Source organism: Cynocephalus volans, chromosome 2, assembly GCF_027409185.1.
Source record: "Cynocephalus volans isolate mCynVol1 chromosome 2, mCynVol1.pri, whole genome shotgun sequence".
Classification (NCBI taxonomy): Eukaryota; Metazoa; Chordata; class Mammalia; order Dermoptera; family Cynocephalidae; genus Cynocephalus; species Cynocephalus volans.
In genome coordinates, this window is record NC_084461.1 from 151,233,218 (window position 1) to 151,253,290 (window position 20,073).

Below are 20,073 nucleotides of genomic sequence, written 5' to 3' on the forward strand. Positions count from 1 at the left end.
GTCAGATGGGTACCACACCCTCCTTCTAAATTTTCTCTCTCAAAACTTTCTCCTCCTCCTCTATGGTGCCCAGGCAGTCTACTCTTTGCCGGCTCTTTGACCTAGTTCTTTCCTACTCTTTCTTAACACCTACCTGCCCTGTGTCTCAATCCCACTAAGACTGGGCAAAATGAAAGAAATTAACTGGATAAAGGGATTCTCAACAATGGCTTTATGTCTGATGGCGAATCCATCCCACTGTAAGTCTGTGGGGGCTTTGACCATGTCTGTCTAGTTCGCCTAGCTTGGCACTTTCTACGTCCTGGGTGCTCAGCTCTTTTCCACTTCCTGGGAGCTCAGTAAATATTGGATATGTGAATAAGTGAATCAAAGACTAAGTGCCATTAACATTCCCAGAAACCATGTGCATTTTAACAGGAGCCTTCAATACGTTAAGACAAAGAGTGAATAATGTGGTGATTTCAAGTCCTAAGACATCCAGCACAATGGGGTATTTTCTGCCGGGGCTCCTTTCTGTTTTACGTATCATGAGTCATACCATGCTAGTGGGTTAGGTAGCGCAGGCTACTCTGGGGCTTGGAGAAAGGTTCTGAGCTTGCAAACTGCCTCCCAGGCCTGTTCTGAGAGCTGAAATTTGTTGGTGTCCACCCTAAAAGCAGTTTCTTCAAGATTCACTTTCCCACAACTCCCAGGAAATGGGGAGGAAACCAGGCACGGTACATGAGTTCTGGCTTATCTGGCGTTTCATCAACCGGCAGTGTTCCTCTCTTAAGCAACCTATTCCTCTCAAACATCCCAGAGAGGCAGATCACAGGGAGATGAGCTGATATAGAAGAAGAGAAGAATTTTCCCAGGGCATGGCCTGGTCCAGATGAAGGAGGATTTCGTATCTGCTGTAAGGCAGCCACAGTGCATTGACTGAGGGCGCCCGTGGTCATAGCCCACAAGAATCTTCTGAATCACCAAAGAAGGCAAAGTGGGGTTGCTGTTAGGGAGGTTCATGCTCAGTGTAGATGGTGAGATACGATGTCCCTGAAGCTCCTTCCAACCCAGCCCACACAGTCTATGGTACTGAATGGCAGCCAGGCTCTTTATTAAGCAGCAGATAGACTTCTTAAGTGTGCAATGCCTTGCAGTTCCACTGTTAAGAGTATTGTACTGTAGTCGAATTATTTGAATCTCAGTCATTCCTTTAGGCATTTCTGAGGAATATTCTCTTAATCAAGAAAAGCCCCAGTTGCACTCCTCTCCTATCCTGATGAGAAAGCATGAACTTGTGCCTGCTCTGCAGGAGTGGAGGCTGGAACCCAGCAGTCTGACTTTGAGTCAGGGGCACCTGCAGCCAGGAGATCGTCAGAGGCATCGGCCATTCCAAGTCAGGGAGGCAGACAGCACCTGGTGCCAGTGTTGATGGAGCTGGATGGGCTGAGCAGGCTTGTTTGTCTGTCCAGTGTGCACAGAACAGCCCCCCAGGGGCTTTCTGCTCAGCCCGGCTTCCCCGGTTTGATGCAAACCAGCCGTTCAGAGGCTGCCTGCAAACTTTCCACTGAGCGCCGAGCAGCAGCTCCCTGCTCTGCAGGGAGTTCTCCCAGATCCTGATCAAGGCACCAAGAACTGATCTATCGGATTAACCAGGAAGAAAAGAGCGGGAGAGCAAGCGCAGGAGGCTGTGGGGCTGAGCGTTTTCTGTTGCAGTCCCCTCCCTTCTGACTAGAGTATTAATTGCTACATTACCGCTGCCACGTAAGAAATACAGTCAGCAAAGCTTGGGAGAGCTCCAGCTCCTCCCTCCCCGCTCTGCTCAGCTTCACCTTCCTCCTCGGTTCCCTCGGAGCACCTCGTGCCCTGGCAGTGCCGTCCCAGCCCTGGCACCCTGAGATTCTCCCGTGGAGAGGACTTGAGTGGACAACAGAAGTGGGTGGAGAGAGGGAGGGAGGCTTTGCCCTGCAGGCTGTCTGGATGCAGAAGCTGGACTCACTGCAGAGGCAGCTGTGCTGTTCCCAGAGCCCGGCTTCTGGGTTGTATCCATCTCTAAGAGTTCACCTAGGCAGGCTCCAAGTTCACAGGGGCACACGAGGTGGGTGCTGTCCCTTCTGTGTGCTGACAGCAGAGCCTGCCTCCCCTCTACCACCATGAGCGGCTGCTCCAAAAGATGCAAGCTTGGGTTCGTGAAATTTGCCCAGACCATCTTTAAGCTCATCACTGGGACCCTCAGCAAAGGTAGGGAGACTGGCCGCGACACTTATTTTCTGTCTTGATATGGCCTGGCTGGTCACACTGCCTCATTGTGGTCAGTGTGGACCTCCTGGTGTGCTCGGATCTTGGAGGAGACTGGTGGGAATCTGTGGCTGGGATTTGAGGTTGCTGACAACCTGGGTCCTGGCTGTCGGCTGGTGGGCACCCTGCCAGGGAGCTCAGCAGGCTGTAATTGCCTGGAACTTTGGAAATGGAGTTGGTGGTGTGTGGCGGATTGGTTATAGGCGGGCAGAGGGACAGAACCCTTCTCGGAGCCCTGGAAGCAGCTTAGCGTGACTGGAGTTTCAAGAAGTTATTCAGAGTGTTGTGTCTTGTTGATAAAAGAGAGATTTGATGCAGTGGGCTGTGAGTAATTCTGCAGAGCAGAGACGCTCGCAGGGGCTAGCAGGAGGTGGCAGCCGGGCTGGAACCCGCTGTGTGCCAGTGAGTTCAGAATCTGGATCAGCACTACAGGTCGCGTGCTGAGAGCTCTCTCTTATGGGATTCTAGAGTCCTGTGCTTCTGGGACTTTGTTCATTGTTCTGCTTTCTTAGATCACTGTCCCTCCACATTTCAAGCCTGTGTAGATGTCTGTCTTTTCTGCTTCCCCAAGAACTGCAGTGGCAGGTGGTTTGCAGCCCGGAAATGGTGGTTGGGTACCAGAGTTAGGACTGCATGTACATCATTCAGCCCAGGATGGGGCCGACAGCCCTGCACCCCCAACAGAGGGGAAGCTAACCTCTCTGGGCCGGTCCCTATCTCTTGAACCCCATTTTCCACTCTGTACCAGGGAGGGTGAGGCACTCAGATGGACTCTGGCAAACTTTCTGGAGCTAAATGTAAAGGGAAAATAGCAGCGTGATGTGGTTCCACTAGCTGAATAAATGTCTTTAAATATGCATGCCGTGTTCCCTTTTGGAGGGAAGAGGCATTGGAAGCAGCAGGCAGAATATTCAGGGAAGGAGTCCCACAAACCCTTGACTGGGGCTTTGAAAAATCACAATGACAGAAGATAAAGGCTATGCATAGCAGCTCTCATGATATGGCTCAGCTGCCCAGTGGGTCTGGCCTCTTGTAAATTGTGTGGCCTGGGGGGTAGTTTGTGTGATTTTGTTTATCTCCTTTCTCAGGCTTTTCTGTTCTTTCCCTACTACCCTTCTGAAATAGGGAATTCCCCTCCAGGATGGCCAGGGGGGAAAGACATCAGTGTCGAGGGTCAGGTTGCCTGGCAGAACTATTGGAGGCCCAGAGTCGGGTGAGCAGGATGCAAGGGGGGAGTAGCAGCAGCAGCTCTCAATGACTTTGCTTCCTCGAGGAGGAGAAAGCAGACAGCCTGGGAGATTCCACAAAGTTCCCTCATTCAATCCTCAGAAGCAAATGGAGGGTTTTCTTCCCGCACCACTGAGACCTCAGGGAGTGATGGGTGAGGGGCAGAAACCTGTCCCAGTCTCCACTTCCCAGAGGTGTAGCAAAGAGTAAGCTTTGGCCTGGGTGGAGAAACCTGGGTCTCAGCTCTGGTTATGCTATCTGGGCAAGCCACAGCCTCTCTGAGCCTCAGCTGCCTCATCTATAAAATCGGTCTATTATCCCCTGCCTGTCTACCTCCCAGCACTGTTGCAAGAATCTGGAGAAGTCCAGACATGGAATCTCTTTATAGAGTATGTTTCAGTGACCAGATGTGAGGGACGGGTCAGGGGCTGAGATGGGCATGGGTTTGCAAAGGGTGATCTGGACCCATCCTCCTTGTAGGGCCAGGGTCAGAAGCCAACTACATTATGCAGCTAGAGGGGGGAATATGATTAAGTAAGTCAGTAAGGGAGAGAGAGTGTGTGTGCAGAGGACTCTGTGTGTGTGAGAGAGAGACAGAGAGACAGAGAGACAGAGACAGTGAGAGGATAGATGGCTATTTGAATAAATGAGCATGAAGATGTTTTCTCCTGCATATTAGCCTATGTTCATTTGCTCAACATTTATTTATTGAGCATCTACTCTGTGCCACACTCATAGCTAGACACTGGACACAAGAATGAATAAGACACAGCCCTCTGTCAAGCAATGTGCAGTATGGTGCGGGCATAGACATAACACACAAATAGTCCCTGGACATCACACTGAGTGCAGAGATGGAGGGGAGCATGGGGGCCAACAAGCACAGAAAAGAGGTGCCTGCACAGTCTAAGGGGCTCCTCCAAAAATTGGCAACTAAGCTGAGATGGGGAGGAGAGGCAGGGCTGGGCAGGTGGAAGGAGGTTGGCTCTGGCAAAGGGAGCAGCCTTGGAGTGTAGGCCTCTGCAGAGAAACCAGCTGGTGAGTCAGGACGGCTCCCCTCTTTCTGCTCAGGGTCCCAGAAACTAAGATCCAGGTGACACAGAAGGGGTTCCATGGGGACCAGCCCTGAAGAGTGCTTGGCTTCCTGGCCTCCCTCTGATCTGCTTCAGTAGCAAGATGTCTGCAGCCAGGGCTCAGGGAGGCGGCCCACAGCAGCACGAGGGCAGAGTCCTGTCTTCACGGCATCTGTGCTTTTTGCCTGAGCTCAGAGAAGACTGAGTGTTTACACAGTGCTGGCTCTGTGCCAGGCCCGTGCTGGGTAACTGGTGTTCTGCCAACCCAGGTGTTTGCTAAATATTTGTTAAATAAATGATGACCATAGGAGCAGGGCCAGGACTGGAGCAGAGTAGCCGAGAAAGCTCTTCAGAGAATCCAGAAAAAAGCTTTCTAATGTATAGACCTCCCCAGGCAGATTTAGATGAGACTCTACACCAACATGTGATTGCTTAATAGTTTCTGGTTTTAATTGCAATTTCACTTCTTCATAATTCATTGCACTGAATTCTAGATTTGCAATAATTCAACACCCAGGAGAAGGAATTTTCTTTATCCCTTTAAGGAATGAGGGATGCAAAGAGTCTGTCTATTAAACCAATTCCTGTTGGTCCTGGGGACAACTTACTGTTTCTTACCATCCTCGGGAATACCTGGGGAACAAGGAGGGTCCAAGACCACTCCTCCCTGTCTTGCCTGTTCCTGACCCTTGGCCACCTCCCCCCATGGCAGCCATATCCTTTGCCATTAAGGTGCCAGGTGGCCCCTGATTTCTCAACAGTGCCTGTTGCACACATGAACTGCTCAGGGACCCTGCTCATATATCACACTGACCTTGAACCTTTTCTTTTCTTTTTTTTTTCTTCAAGCCTACCTTTATCATTTTATTTATTTATTTATTTATTTTAATTTTTATTTAATCAAAATCGATTATACATATTTTTGGGATTCAATGCTGACATATGTTGATCAAGTCAATATTACTAGCAAATATATTGTTACAAATCATACTTATTCTTTATGCCCCTTGTCCAATCTCTCCCCATCCCCTTCTCACTCCCCCTCCCCGCTCTAATTACCCTAGATTTCTTCTCTCCTTCTGAAAGAATAATGGTTACTCTGTTGATTTGTTGCCTAGATGATCTGTTCAATGCTGAGAGGTGTGATCAGGTCTCCCAATATTATCAGAGCAGATGCTTCTTCTGTCACTCTGAAATGGGCTTTGTGGAGAGACATCTTCTTTTCTTTATCTCTGCTGGTGACTCTCCTTGTGTCAATGCACTCCAGTGGTTGGTGGACCATCTGTGTGGTGGTTGTGGCATCTAGCCACTTTCGCAGCAGCCATGGTTATTGTGGTGGCTGTGGTGGGCCTCCCACATGGAGGTGATGTTTTTGGCATGCTCCTTGGTGCTGGTGGTGTGCCTGGTTGTGCGAAGGGGGTCTGGTCCTCGGATCCAGACCTCAGGTCTCCAGGAGGGCCCTGAGACACTGGCGTGGTATGCTGGTTGTGGGAGGGGGGTCCGGTCCACTTCTCCATGCCTCAGGTCCCTGGGCGAGCCCCAAGGTGCTGGCAGTGTGCCTGGATGTGGGAGTGGGGTCCAGTCCCCAACTCCAAGGCTTGGGTTCCCAGGCGAGCCCCGAGGAACCTGGCAGTGTGAGTGGTTGTGGGTAGAGGGTCCTGTCCCTGGGTCCATGCCTTATGTCCCCTGGTGGGCCCCAAGATGCTGGTGGTGTGCCTGAGCCAGAACTAATTTTTTGTCCTTTGCTTACTTTTAACACAGGGTAACTTCCTGTGAGAACCAGTACTTGAGCTGTGTGGTTGAGCTAAATTGCTGCTTTGCTGCAGTTTCCCTAGAGAAGGCTTTTTGTGCAGCTCAGGGATTAATGGTTGACCTTATAGGTACTTCCGACTCTCCAGAGACTCGGGGCACCTGGGTTATGTAGAAACTCTGATCTGGGCCTGAGTTTTTTCATCAAACTGCACCCCATGCAATTCTGCATTCCTGACCAGTCTCCTCTGAATGGTCCTGTGCTGATTGGAGGGTGGATTGGCTGCCCATGCTGTGTCCCAGTGTTCTCCTGGTGGGCCCATCTCCCCCAGCGCCCGTGCTCCAAACACTTCCCATGGGACAGGCCCTGTGCCAGTCCCTTGCGATGGCTCGCCAGCCTCTGAATGGCTTCCCTTTTTCAGCTGTTCTGGCTCCTTGCTCCTGCATGGGTCCACGGGAACCCTATTAGTGGTCTTGCTGTCCTGGGGGCCACCAAGGCCCTCTTCTCCCCTCTGCCTCCAAGTAACTCCATCTGAAGGGCACAGCTGTGGCTACTGTTGGCTCCTGCTGGCTCCTGCTCCATGCGCTCAGCAGCTCCAGCATTAAAGCGGCCACGGCTTGAAACACTCAGAGCGGTTTTTTCTTTCTCTCATCGTGGTTTCTCCCGGCTTCATGAACTCTGTAGGTCTCTCCTCCTCTTCCCCTGAGCTCCAGCAGCCCCAGCTTGGATGATGTTACATTTTTATATTTGTAAACTGGTTGATTTGTGGCAGAGAGTGACACTGGGGACCATCTATTCTGCCGTCTTGACCAGAACTCCGAACCTTTTCTTCCTAGCCCTGGTCAAAATTTCTGATCTATGTTCCTTTTAGGAATGTGTTTGAAAGGCTGTCTTCCCCACTAGATTCAAGTTCTATGAGGGTAAGACTGTGCATTTTTGCTCACCCCTGTAGCCAGAGCTATAGAGTAGGTACTTCAGTAATGGTATTAAATGTACGAAACAGCACTTCATGGCACAGACACCAGCCAGCAGCCCGAGATGGTGCTCAATGTAGGAGCTTTCTAGCACCTGTCTCACAGGTGCTCAGTAATGCTCTCTGAACTCTGTTCAGCTGCAGGAGCTGAGTCTGCAGCCAGAGGGTGAGCCTGCATCCACATAGAGCCTTCAGAACTCTGCTGAGCTTTCTTAGCATCCAGGAAAGGGTATGTAAATTATCCCCACAAGGGAAGGCTGGGTGGGCAGGCTTCTCGCACCCTTACTGCTGCCCCTTCTGCTCTCTTTGATTTTTTTACATAATGGGTTTCTCCCAAATTTAAAGAATTGCTTTTGCTTAAGCAATTTTGCAAACCACAAATGCAGTGGGGAGCACAGCTGTTTGCCAGACTGAAACATCCCTGGGCTCTTTCCACTGGCTGGGAAGCCTCTGACTAGGTCCCTCACCTCTCTGGCCTGTTCCCTAATCTATAAAATGGAATCATAACACCCTCCTTATAGAATCAAACAAGATTGTGTATATAAAGCTCCCTGCATGTTAGGTACTTAGTAACTGCTGGTGGACGTGACTGCTGTTAGTAGCTGGCACTGTCAAGGGTTGGAGTGGCTCAGGGCAGGGACCCCTCTCATTCATTGCTTGTTTCTTCAGCGTCCAGCACAGACTCTGGGAGCAGCCTCTCAAGAAAGCTTTAGGAAAGCATATGGCCATGTCACTCAGTTACTGGATGACTTTAGACCATTCGCTTTCTCTCTGCTGAACTTGCTTTCTTAAGGGCCTGCATGGAGCTGAGACTGGAAGTCTGGGCCATCTCCCTCACCTGATTCCCTTACTAGGCATTAAAAGTGTGACTCCCAGAGCCAGGCGCTTGCCTGCTATTTAACTGAGGAGAAGTCCGGATCCTGGCTGGGATGTCCGGTTAAACTAGGGGTCTGGGGAACCTGCCTCTTCCTCTTTCTGCACAGCCAGCCCCTCAGCCCCCTCACAGAGTTCCTGGGGGCGCCAGTGGGAGCAAGAAGTTGTGCGGGCTCCACTGTGGCTGGGGAGGGTCAAACCCCTCTCCTTCTGCACTTTGGGAACAAATCTGTTACCCCAGGTGCCGATGACAAAGCCAAACCAAGCAGGAGAGAAGAATCCAGTCCAGGAGAGCTTCTAGTCATCCAGGCCACCCATGTGGCCACGAGGTAGGGAGGGGGTGTGGGAGCTGGCCTTATAAGATCTACCTCAAGGACAATGCCCTGGAACCCCAACTTCCCCCTCCCAGCCTGGCCCAGGTTGTTCCTCTCCATGTGAGGCAGGACCTCAGCTGCAGACCCACCAGAGACATGCCGTTCTCTCGCCTCCTTCTCACTGCTGTCTCAGATCATTGAGAGACTGACCTTGGACCTGGGGACAGGCTCTGCCAACTCTGTTGTTTACCAGCTGTGGGAGGTCAAGTGAGTTGCACAAATTCCCAAGCCAAGGCTCCTCACTTTGAACTGGAGATAATAATATCCACTGCATCGTGCTGTTTTTTAATTGAATGAATGTATTAGTCCATCTCTGTTGCTTATAACAGGATACCTGAAACTGGGTGATGTATAAAAAAGTATAATTTATTTCTTACAGTCTTGGAAGCTGGGAAGTCCGAAGTCTAATGAACACAACTGGTGAGGGCCTTATTGGTGGGTGGTGACTCTTCACAGCAATGCAGGGTGTCACATGGTGAAAATGGGCTGAGCAAGAGAGAGCTAAGCTTCTCACTTGCTCTCCTTATAAAGCCATCATAACCATGCCTATGACCACCATTAAACTACCAATGGATTAATCCATTTACTAAGGCATGGTTCTCACAATCTAATCACCTCTTAAATGACCCACCTTTCAATTACCGTAATAGGATTTCCTACCCTCTTAACACCATCACAGTGGGGATTAAGATTCAATAAGTGTGGGGAACATTCGATCCACAGCAATGAGGAGGGTAAGGCAAGTAAGGGCTGGTAGGTAGCTAGCAGGGAAAATGCTGACCCTGTACTTGTGGGGAGCTGAGGGCAAGCCCCCCTTAAATTTTGTGCCCTGAGCACCTCTCTTGCCTCACCCTGATCCTGACCCTGGAAGTAGGAATTGCAATCGCCATTTTAACAGATAAACCAGGTGGCCCAGCCGGTGAATGCAAAGCTGAGATTAGAACCCAGGCCCTGCTGGGGCTAAGACCAGGACTTTCCTCTGCACTGACAGGACTGGAAGAGACACCCCTATCTGCATGGCTCCCCACCTGGCCATCTGCAGAGAGTCCTCCCAGTTTTACACTAATTTTGTTGGTGAGTTTGTCAAGAACCATTGTACCAGCTGGATCTCTTCAGGGCAACCACCTGTCATGCAAAGTGTTGTGAAAAATTCCATAAGGCACAGCCTGGGTTATGGAATAAGCTTTACAGGGAAAGGGAATACTCCACAGGCCAAGGTCAGCAAGACAGCCATACCCATCCTGTCCCGGCACTCCTGTCTCCTGTCAGCAGTTGTTCAGGGGCTGGAGCACCTGCGGGATGCTGAGTGGGCTCCATGCCCCTGAGGGGCTTTCCCCCACACTCTCTGTCCCCACAGGGCAAGTGTGAGAAGTGGTTTTGCCTGTGGGGAAATACACAAGTCTATGGGCATAGGCAGTCTGACAATGAGGTATCAGCTGTTTACTAGAACTGTCTGGGAAAGAAACAACCTTCACAGTGGGGACCTTGGGACATGAGAGACATTACCATGCCCTCTACCAGCAGGAGGGTACCACCAATCCCATGAGAAGTTCAGCTTGGGAACTGCCCCTGCTGGGGGGAGAGAGAGTCCCCACCACCCTGAGTCCCAGCTGGCTCACTGTACTGGCCGTGCAGGACCAACAAGCTCTAGGGTCATGTGTAACAGCCCCACTCCCTGCTTCCCTGGAACCTCTGAGTTCCTGTGCCAGGACTTCTGGGCCACACCTGCCTCTCCTGTCCCAAGCCAGAGCCTGCCAGGGTGGGGTATGTGCTTGCCTAGCTATCCCGATGCTCAGCAGCTGCCATCCCCACCTGGTGGGCTTACCATCCTTGCTCCTCTGTAGCAGGCCCATTACTCCCTGCTCCATGTCACTGTCCAGGTGCTCTTAGGGGTCCCCATAATCCCACAGCAGAAGGGAGAGAGGAAGGTTGGCCCTCCCACCACCTGCCAATGCTGCCCCTCTCTGAAGCCTCTCAACCTCTCTTAGATAACCCTGATACCAGGCAGGAATAATTTGTTCAGGGCTGCTTATCCCACCACTGTGCACAGATAATACTATTAACTTCAGGACCACGGGGGAATGGCTAGTTTGTTCCAAATTAAAAGTAGCTGGAAATGGGCCCCTCTGGCAGGTGAGAGGGTACCATGGGCTGCAATAACAACGCACAGGGAGGAGTGGAACTAGTCAGAATTTAATCATCTGAGACCAAGAGCTCCCTTGCCATGCCACTGTGACCCTCATCCTCCCCAGTCTTTTCAAGATTACAGAACCTTCCAGGCCACAGAATCTTCCCTGGGCTGCCTCTGTCCCCAGAGCCTTGGTCCCAAGTCCCTGATAGCAGTTGATTCCCAAGGGTGGAGTTGGTGATGTAGAGTGGCCATGGAAGGAAACAAAGTACAGGTAAAGAAAGCGCAGCTCCAGGGACAACAGACCTGGGTTCACATCCTCCCACTTCCTAGCCTGTGTCCTCCCCTGCAGAATAGGGCCAATAGTTCCCACCTCATGGGACTCCCAAGGATGGAATGAGATGGTGCATGTGACATGCACAGTACATGACACATATGACTGCCTGTAAAAGTCAAGCCCTCAACGTTCTCTCCTCCTGTGATTAAACCTTGAACTCGTAGCCAGGAGAAATGGGGCCAAGCTGAAAGAAACAAGGTTAGATGGGCCAAGTCTTCTCCCCAGCACTTTGTTAGATTGCTGCTCTCCAAAGTGGTCCCCGCCACCCCCAGTCACTCTCACTGACACGTTCTGTAACAGAGAATTTGTCAACAGCTGAAACTATCCTTTTCATTGAGTTGTTTGTGTATGTATTGGCCATTCACCCCCATGAGAACAGGAGCCCCCACAAAGGCCTTTACCATGCGGGAATTGTCTATGGTGCCTCAAGCACCTGCCACCCATGAATGTTGAATAAATGATGACCAAATGCTTCCCAGGCTCAGCAACATCAGCCCATGTGGCTGGAGTCCCTTTCTGAGGTCTGGTCTTTGTCAGGCTAGTTCTGGGGACTCCCACTCCCCATCTCCATGTTCTGAATGTCTATGCTGGAATTTGACAGAAGTGACCTGGATGAGAGGAGGGGTCAGTGTAAGCAAGACCAAGAGCCTGATCCCCATCCCCATTTAGTTCTCTCACACTCTGCCCAGGGATTGGCCCCTTGGCAGCTGGCTCACACTGCCCATCCACCACCGCTGGCATTACGGTGCCCACACAGAAATCCATTACAGCTCAGGTGAGACCAGGGGCTCCTCCTCAGTGCCCATCTACACCCCAACCAGAAGGTCAGGAGGGAGGGCCCAGGGTCTCAGAGCCCCACAGAAGGGCAGGGAGCTGGGGAGAAGACCTTTTGGTGAGAGGAAGCAGAGATGAGGAAATTCTCCAGAAGACCAGCGGGAGGAGAGAGAAGCCAGGACTCCAGGAAAAGATTTAAGGGAAGAGATTTACCATCAGCAGTGACTACCTTCCCTTTGCTCCTCACAGATCCCCAGGACCATGAGGTCAAAGCCAACCCTGGTCCTCTCTGGTTGAAGCTACGGAGATTCCCTTTTCATGTTCCTACAGGTACAAAGAGCAATCGCTTTGAAGACAGACCTGGGTTTGAACCAAGTCCTCACAGTTACTTGCTGTCTTAGTCCCACAGGCTGCTTCAACAAAATGACAGACTGGGTGCCTTATAAACAACAAAATTGTATTTCTCACAGTTTTGGAGGCTGGAAGTCTGAGATCAGGGTGCCAGCCTGTCTGGGTTCTGGTGAGGACTCTCTTCCTGGTTCACGGACAGCCATCTTCTTGCTGTTTCCTCACAAGGTAGAAAGAAAGTGAGCTAGCTCTCTGGCCTCTTCTTAAAAGGGCACTAATCCCATCCAACAGGGCTCCACCTACTCACCTACCAAAGGCCCCACCTCCAAATACTGTCACATTGGGGGTTAGGGTTTCAACATATGAATTTGGGGGAGACACATTCAGTCCATTGCACTGAGCAAGTCCATTTGGAAGGCCTTCTTCTGGGCCTCAGTTTCTTCCTTTCTAAAGTATGGGAGTTACAGATCTCAAAGGTCCCTTTCAGCTTTGGCATTTTAATATTTAATAACAATAGTTGCAGCACTACTGATATTGATGGCACCTGCTGTGTGCCCAACATTTCCCTAAGCACTGTGCGCACCATTTTATTTAATGCCCAGGAGAACTCTAGAAGGTGGGGAGCTCTAATTGACCCCATTTACGGTTATGGAGACTGAACTTCAGAAAGGGGAAGGGCCTGACTTGGAGTCACACAGCCAGCATGGAAACCTGGAATTTCTGTCTCCAAGTCCCAGCTTTCACACCCCACTTTACACTCCCCTCATTTCTGAAAATCAGATCTGGGATAAGAAGACAATGAAGACAAAACTAATTCCTTCGCAGTTTGACCAAGAGGAAATACACTCTCTTGTTTCAGAAACCAAGGTTACAAGGCCTCTCATCTGACTGAAGAAAATCAGGAAAATTCCCCCTGAGACCTGAACCCCCCAACCCACACCCCAAACCATTATCCACAGGTCGCCTTTTACAGCCAAACAACACAAAGTATGGGGGAACTGGCCCAACAGCCAAGACTGCAAGGAAGCCAAGACTGCCAGTCTGGCCGATTTTCATTGCTTACCGGAGTGAGGTTGGTTGAAAGTTGAGGCAGAGAATTGGGCAGGAGTCAGCCAAGGAGGTGTGATTATGAGACTCGTATCTGAGAGGCTAGGGTTAGCCCACCCCGATTTTCTTTCTGCAATCTTTTGATTAACCCTGGGCCAGTTTGGGTAACACTTTCAAACCGTCTGTGCTTGGCAGGTTAGGCCAAGCCCAGGCTTGCTGATCAGTATCTGCAAACATCAGCTTGGAACCAGCTGTCACTCAGAGCCTGGGATGTTTCTAAGCCATGAGGCATATTGGATTGCAGAACGGTTCATGGGCTGATTAACTCTGCCTGTGCCTCACGAGTCCAGAAACAGTGGCCCATTATTTCAAACTCATAGGAGCCATAGGAAGAATGATCATTGCCACCAGCCATTGAGTGCTACTAATTTGTGGGGTGCTTTACATTAAATGTAGGATCCCTACATTTAATCTAGCCCTTTCTCTGTGAGTTACCGACTCTTATTCCCACTCTGAGGCTTGGAGAGGTGGAATAACCTGCCAAGGTCACAAAGCCAGAACTGTGACTCAGAAGACCACATGCAGTACTAATTGGAACACTCTTCTGGTCAAATCCCTCAGCACCACCACCTCCTGTCATGGACTGAATTGTGTCCCCTAAAATTTATATGTTGAAGCCTTAACCCCCAATGTAACTGTGAAGATAGGGCCTTGAAGAAGATAACTAAGGTTAAAGAAGGTCATAAGGGTGGGGCCCTACTCCAATAGGACTGGTGTCATTGTAAGAAGAGGAAGGAACACCAGGAGTGCACTAGGAAAGCCCTGTGAGGGCACAGGGAGACGGCGGCCAACTACAAGCCAGGGAGAGAACCCTCACCAGACACCAGCCCTGACTGCTCCTTGATCTTGGACTTCCAGCATCCAGAACTGTGCGACAATACATTTCATGGTTGAACCACTCAGCCTGTGATATCTGTTATGGCAGCCCAAGAAGAACAGTATACCTCCATAGACAATTCTTTACATACCATCCTTGCTCGTATTTTTTATTGAGGTAAATATACATAAAATTAAATGTACTGTTTTTAACCATTTTCAAGTGTACAGCTGAGTGGCATTAAGTACGTTCACCTGTCATGCTGCCATCACCACTACCCACCTCCAGAATGCTTTTCATCTTGCAAAACTGGAACTCTGTACCCATTAAACAATAATTCCCCTCTGCCCCCAGCCCCTGGAGACCATCATTCTATTTTTCTGCCTCTATGAATTTGACTCTTCTAGGTATATAAGTGGAATCATGAACAGTATTTGTCCTTTGAGTCTGGCTTGTTTCACTTAGCGTAATGTATTCAAGGTTCATTCATGGTGTTGCACGTGTCAGAATTTCATTCCTTTTTAATGCTGAACAATATTCCATCATACAGATATACCACAATGTGTTATCTACTCATTGATGCACTGATCACATATTTTTAAAATACAGCACAGATCACATAATCCCCTTGCTGGAAACTCTGTCTCCAGTGGTTTCTTGACATATTGGGAGTTAAATGCAGACTCTTTCAGTGGCCCACAGGCTTTGCGTGATCCGTCCTCTGCATTGCTGGTCTCCTCCTCTTTCTCTCTCCCTGCCCTGCCCCAGGTGACACACCTCAGACACACTAGGCCATGTTACTCTTGCTCAGACACCCAGCTCCCTTAGCCTCAGGGTCCCCACGATACTGTTCACCCTGTCTGGACACTCCCACGAGACCTCCCTTGTCTCTCTGCCAAGGTTCATTCGAATCCTCCTCTCTACAGCAGCCCTGGCTCCTCACCTCCATCCACACATGCCAGCACTTTCTATACGCTAATGCCGCCCCTGTTTCTGCATAGCACTTACAGCTCCTGCAACGACATGACAGATTTATTCACTTGTTTTTGTTTTCTTTTAAGTTTTTTATTGAAATTGTATATATTTAAGGTATGTAGTGTGATGTTTTTTTTGTTTGTTTTGTTTTGTTTTTGTCATTTTTTCGTGACCAGCACTCAGCCAGTGAGTGCACTGGTCATTCCTATATAGGATCCGAACCCGCGGCGGGAGCGTCGCCGCGCTCCCAGCGCAGCACTCTACCGAGTGCGCCACGGGCTCGGCCCTGTAGTGTGATGTTTTGATATACATATATACAGTGAACTGATTACTACAGCCAAGCTACTTAGTGTATCCATCTGTCATTGTGTGTGTGGGGGGGGACACTTGAGATCTTCTCTCTTAGCAAATTTCAAGTATACAATACAGTATTATATACTATAGTCTCCATGCTGTACATTAGATCTCTAAAACTTATTTATTCCCCAAAATTGAAACTTTCTACCCTTAAGCCAACATCTCTATTGTTAATGTGTTTATGATCCAGCTCCCCTGTTACTTTTCCCAGCACTTGGAACATAGAAGGCCTCCAGTGGGAGCTGAGAGATTGACCATGCAAATGAGAAGCCTGAGGCCCAGGGGAGGCCACTGAACAGAGGTGACAAAGCTGGCCCTTGGATCTGGGCCTTCAAATCTTCTTTCCGTTCCCTACAGGCTCTGCCCCACATGCCCTTTAAAGACCCCAGTTCTGACTCCTGCCTTCCCACGTCCATCCGCTCATCCACACCTACGCCTTGGCAAGGCCACCGATGTTCCTGCATCCAAGACATGAGGGTTAAAGCCAGTCGTCTAGTTCCTCGACCCACCATCTGAGAACTGGCCCCTCCTAGTAACTGCAGCTGGTGGGCTGTTTGGTTAATCTTTGATTTGTCCTTGCCACAGAAGGAGGGGAATGCTAGCACTGAGAAAGGACTGGCGATGGTTACCAGTGTGCCTCTCCCCCATTCAGACTAAAGGCTCCTCTATGAGGGCGTGAAGTGACCAGTCATGAGCAAAGGCCTCTGGGGGCTACAGACACAGCTGGCTCCCCCTGCCCATGTGCCGTTCCAGCCCTTGAGGATCCAGGACCTTCTGGGAACATGAATTTTGGAGTTCATCAGACTCCAAATCTAATATCATCACTGACAAACCATCTGACCTTGGGAAGGTCCAAGCAGGTCACTCCTTTGAGTCTTGCTTTCTAATCTGTAAAATGGGCACAATAATTCCCATCCTGCAGGTTTGCTAGAGTAACACACTTAAAGGTATTTTGTGCAGTGCTTGTGTCATAGTAATGGCTCCATGAGTAATGGGGTGTTTTTGCTTTCATTTGTCATTGCTGTTTACAAGGACTGGGCATAGGTCTCCTCTCATTATTTCCTAGTCCAACCAGGGACCTCCCAGGTCTTAGAAAATGGCTGGTAGACTGAAATTACCCATATGGGCCAGAAAAGAGTCAGAAACTTCTCCAACATTCTCTTCGCCTTCCCTTTCCCTACCTGGAATCAGTGTCAGTGACAAAGGGTCTCATTCTAGGCAGATGAGACAGGAGAGCTAACACTCCATTCAAAGAATGAGCTTAATGTTCAGAATCTTTACAATCTTCTGGGCACCGTTCAGTCCAGCCCCTCCCACATCCCTGCCCAACTCACAGCTGACCTTCTGATGAAAAATAGGAAGAGGGTGGTAAAACCTTTGTATGGTCCACCTGCAGACCAGCAGAAGGAGGTGCAGGAGGCCTAAGACCTGAATGTGTGGCAGTCACCTGTGGCTGGGTCAGACTCCCCTAAGGACACTTCCACCCCGGAGAAGAAACGATGGCCCCAAATCACTAAGCCCCACAGGCACACAAGCTCTGGCAGTACATTTACAACACTTTGTTAATTAGAGGCTGAAAACTAACGAGTATCTGCTACTACCTGCTGACCTTCTGTGTCACATGGCGTCATGATGTAGACAGGAAGCATGCACAGGACTCCTCACATTAATGATACCGTGGACTTTGAAGTCTGCTGAGTGAGCTGCTGAGAGCCCAAAGGTGGCCAGCATGTGAACGGAAGTCTAGGCCACACGGCACAGTGACCAGCATGAGACTCCTCCTAATGCTCCACTCCCAATCTCCTCAGTGTACAGGTGGGGAAACTGAGGCCAGAGTAAGGAAGACCCTTGGGGCAGAGCCTCCTCTGGCTGGTAGTGAGGGGCACAGGAATGGGGGGTGACCTAGTCCCCTCCTACAGGTGGTGGCCACCCTGCAGATGGCTCTTGAAGTCCACTCAGTCAGTGACTCATAGGCTAAGCCCAGCAAGGCCCCTCGCCTCTTCAGTGTCATCTCCGCACTTTCATCCTCATGGCCTCTTCTCTGGGGAGCACTCCCAAGTCTCTCTCATCTGCCTTGGCTCTTTTCTTAAGCTCCAGGCCTACAGGTGACTCCTTGGCTGGACTGTGAGCTTGCTGGGGGTGCAAAGGCTGCAGATTAGTTATTTAAGAATGCCTAGCACACAGCAGAAGGCCTGGCACAGAATAGGGGCTCAATGCATAGATGAATGGAGGAAGAGGGAAGGAATGAAGGGAGGGAAGGAGGCCCAATAGACCCTTCTATTAAAATGTCTTCCTGTAGTTTCTACTCGACCCTTGAAAACCAAAGCAGACCACACTCTCCTGACTTCACCATTTCTCTTGGTATGCCCCCATCTTGAACCTTAAGTTATCTCCTGTCTGTCACTCATTTTCTATTCTCAGTGCTGTCCCTTAAGTCCCAGCCCTGTCACATCTCACCTGCTTGGCTGTAGTCACCTGCAGACTGCATTTCTTCCTATCTCTCCCCTCCCATCTCCTCCACACCGTGGCCAGACAGATGGTCCATCCAGCCCTCTGACCCAGGAGCCCTACTTCTAGAAATCCATTCCTAGTGAATCATCAGAGATGTGCATCCAGACTTTTATTCAGGGTGTTCGTCATGGTATGACTGCTTTACTTATAATAATGAAAAATTGAAGACAATCTTAAACTCCACTTGAAAAATATTGTGTTAAATAAATCTTGGTTCATCTATCTGATAAAATAATATTAAAGCCTCAAAAAATTATTTCAAGGACTATCTAATAAAATGCAGAAATGCTATTGACATAATATTAAGTAGAAAAACAGGAGAAAAATCTATATGTACCACATGATCCCAATCTGTGAATAGGTGTGTGTATGGAAAAAGTAAAATAGAAAAGAAATAAACTGCAATATTCACACAGGTTTTAGTTGGGATTTAGGGTTAGTTTTTAAAGTTCTTGATACTTGTTTGTATTGTCTGAATTGTCCTCAATAAGCATACATATTTCATCAGAGGCCATAAGGATATTATTTGCTGAATACACGTCTCCAATTTTATAATTCTTCTTGATACCATCAATAAAAGTTGTGCCTCCACTGCTATATATATTGCTGGCTGTCTACTCCATGTTTGAGTATACCCCAAACTGCCAGGCCTGCCTTCCCAGCCCAAACTCCACAGTGTCAGCCCATGTCCCATCCCTGTCTCCCTCCTACATGCACATCCCCCTCCCGCCAAACTGTCCCCACATGGTTTCCAAACCAACCTTGTGCTTTATGTCCCTGAACCTAATGCTCAAATGGGTCAGAAACACACGCACATGGATAAGGAGAGACAGACAGAAAGAGAGGGAGTGCAAATGTGGCAAGATATTGATAATCATTATTGAATCAAAGTGAAGGTATGCATGCTCATAGTTTTGCAACTCTTCTGTAGTTGGACATTTTTTAAATTAAAAAGCTGGGGGAAATAAAGGAGCAGTAGACTGTAGTGTTTAAAGGCATAAGCTTTGCAGGAAATTACCTTAGTTCAAATCCCAGTTCTACTGCTTATTAATTGGCCACTAGTGACCTTCAGCAAGTTCCTTACTTTCTATGTCACGGATTCTTCATCAGTAAGATGGGGATAATGAAAATCATAATTCCTATAGTCACCTGGAGGGTGGAATGAATATGTGCAAAGGGCTTGACAAAGAGTCTGGCATGCCTTGGTCATTGAGAAATGTAGCATCAGTGTTAAATATTCAAATCAAATTCTTACGTATGAACTTACTGACAACACTGTCTACCTCCCCAAGCTTCTCAGCCCCAGATAACTAAGTAAAGTGTTGTCGCTTTGTTTGCTTATGCGATTCCTTCTGCCACGGGCCCAGGAGCTGCTTGGATGCATTGCCAGTCCTGCTGGTATCCATGTCTCTAGGTCCTGGCACAGAGCCTGGCACAGAGGGGCAGCCAATAAATGCACAAAACCCAAAGTGAGGAACTTGAAGGGTTCATGTTGCACTTTAAAGAAAGTTCTTCTCATCAGGTATAAGTTTGCAATTTTGCTGATGCAGCCACTTGATTCCCACGGGCTTCCTTGAGATAAGGCGTCACCTTGATAAATTAGCTGTGGGTATAGGCATCCTGCAGCTGGCATGGAAAAGCAATTTAATTTCCAATTAAGCCTGATTTCTGGGCCAAGGGATTTGCCTGCCTCACACTGGGAGGATTATTCTGACCAAACCTATTGTTATCACAGGTGATGATGGTCCCGTGAAGTGGACTCTTAAGGAAACTGGTCTCGTGACCCTTGGGATGGTTCAACGAGGCAGGGATGTGACCCCCATGGGCAGGACTGCCTTTTCTCAGAAGCTACATTGATACAAATAGATTCAGGAAAGTTCAAAGCAGAGACAGGCAGTCTGTCCATGGCAGAAAATTTTAAGACTGAGAACAGCTAGAAATAGATTGAGAGGGAAGAAAGAGGGAGGCAAAGCCATCCTCAGTCGTGTTTCCAAGAAAGCGGGAAGTTGCTAGGAAGTTTCGAAAAGGTAGCAGGAGGGAGTTCCCTGAGCTCAAGCAGGAAAGAACCTGGGTCATCAGGTGGAAGGAAGTAGACTTGCTCAAAGGGAAAGCCAACAGGTGTGGAGCATCTTTTACACACCGGGCACTGGGCTGAGCGCTTCATGTTCATTA

At 49.3% G+C, this 20,073-nt stretch overlaps 1 protein-coding gene across 2 annotated transcripts in view; it reads left to right on the forward strand.

Annotated features, from left to right (window-relative positions):
• Window positions 1-2,132: 2,132 nt before the first annotated feature.
• The window catches only part of KCNIP1 (potassium voltage-gated channel interacting protein 1), a 384,666-nt gene continuing 366,725 nt past the window's right edge, over window positions 2,133-20,073 (forward strand). For both annotated transcript variants that reach the window (XM_063085913.1, XM_063085916.1), the window contains exon 1: window positions 2,133-2,220. In XM_063085913.1, coding sequence (XP_062941983.1) covers window positions 2,133-2,220 — 88 coding nt within the window. The remainder of the gene's footprint in view (window positions 2,221-20,073) is intronic.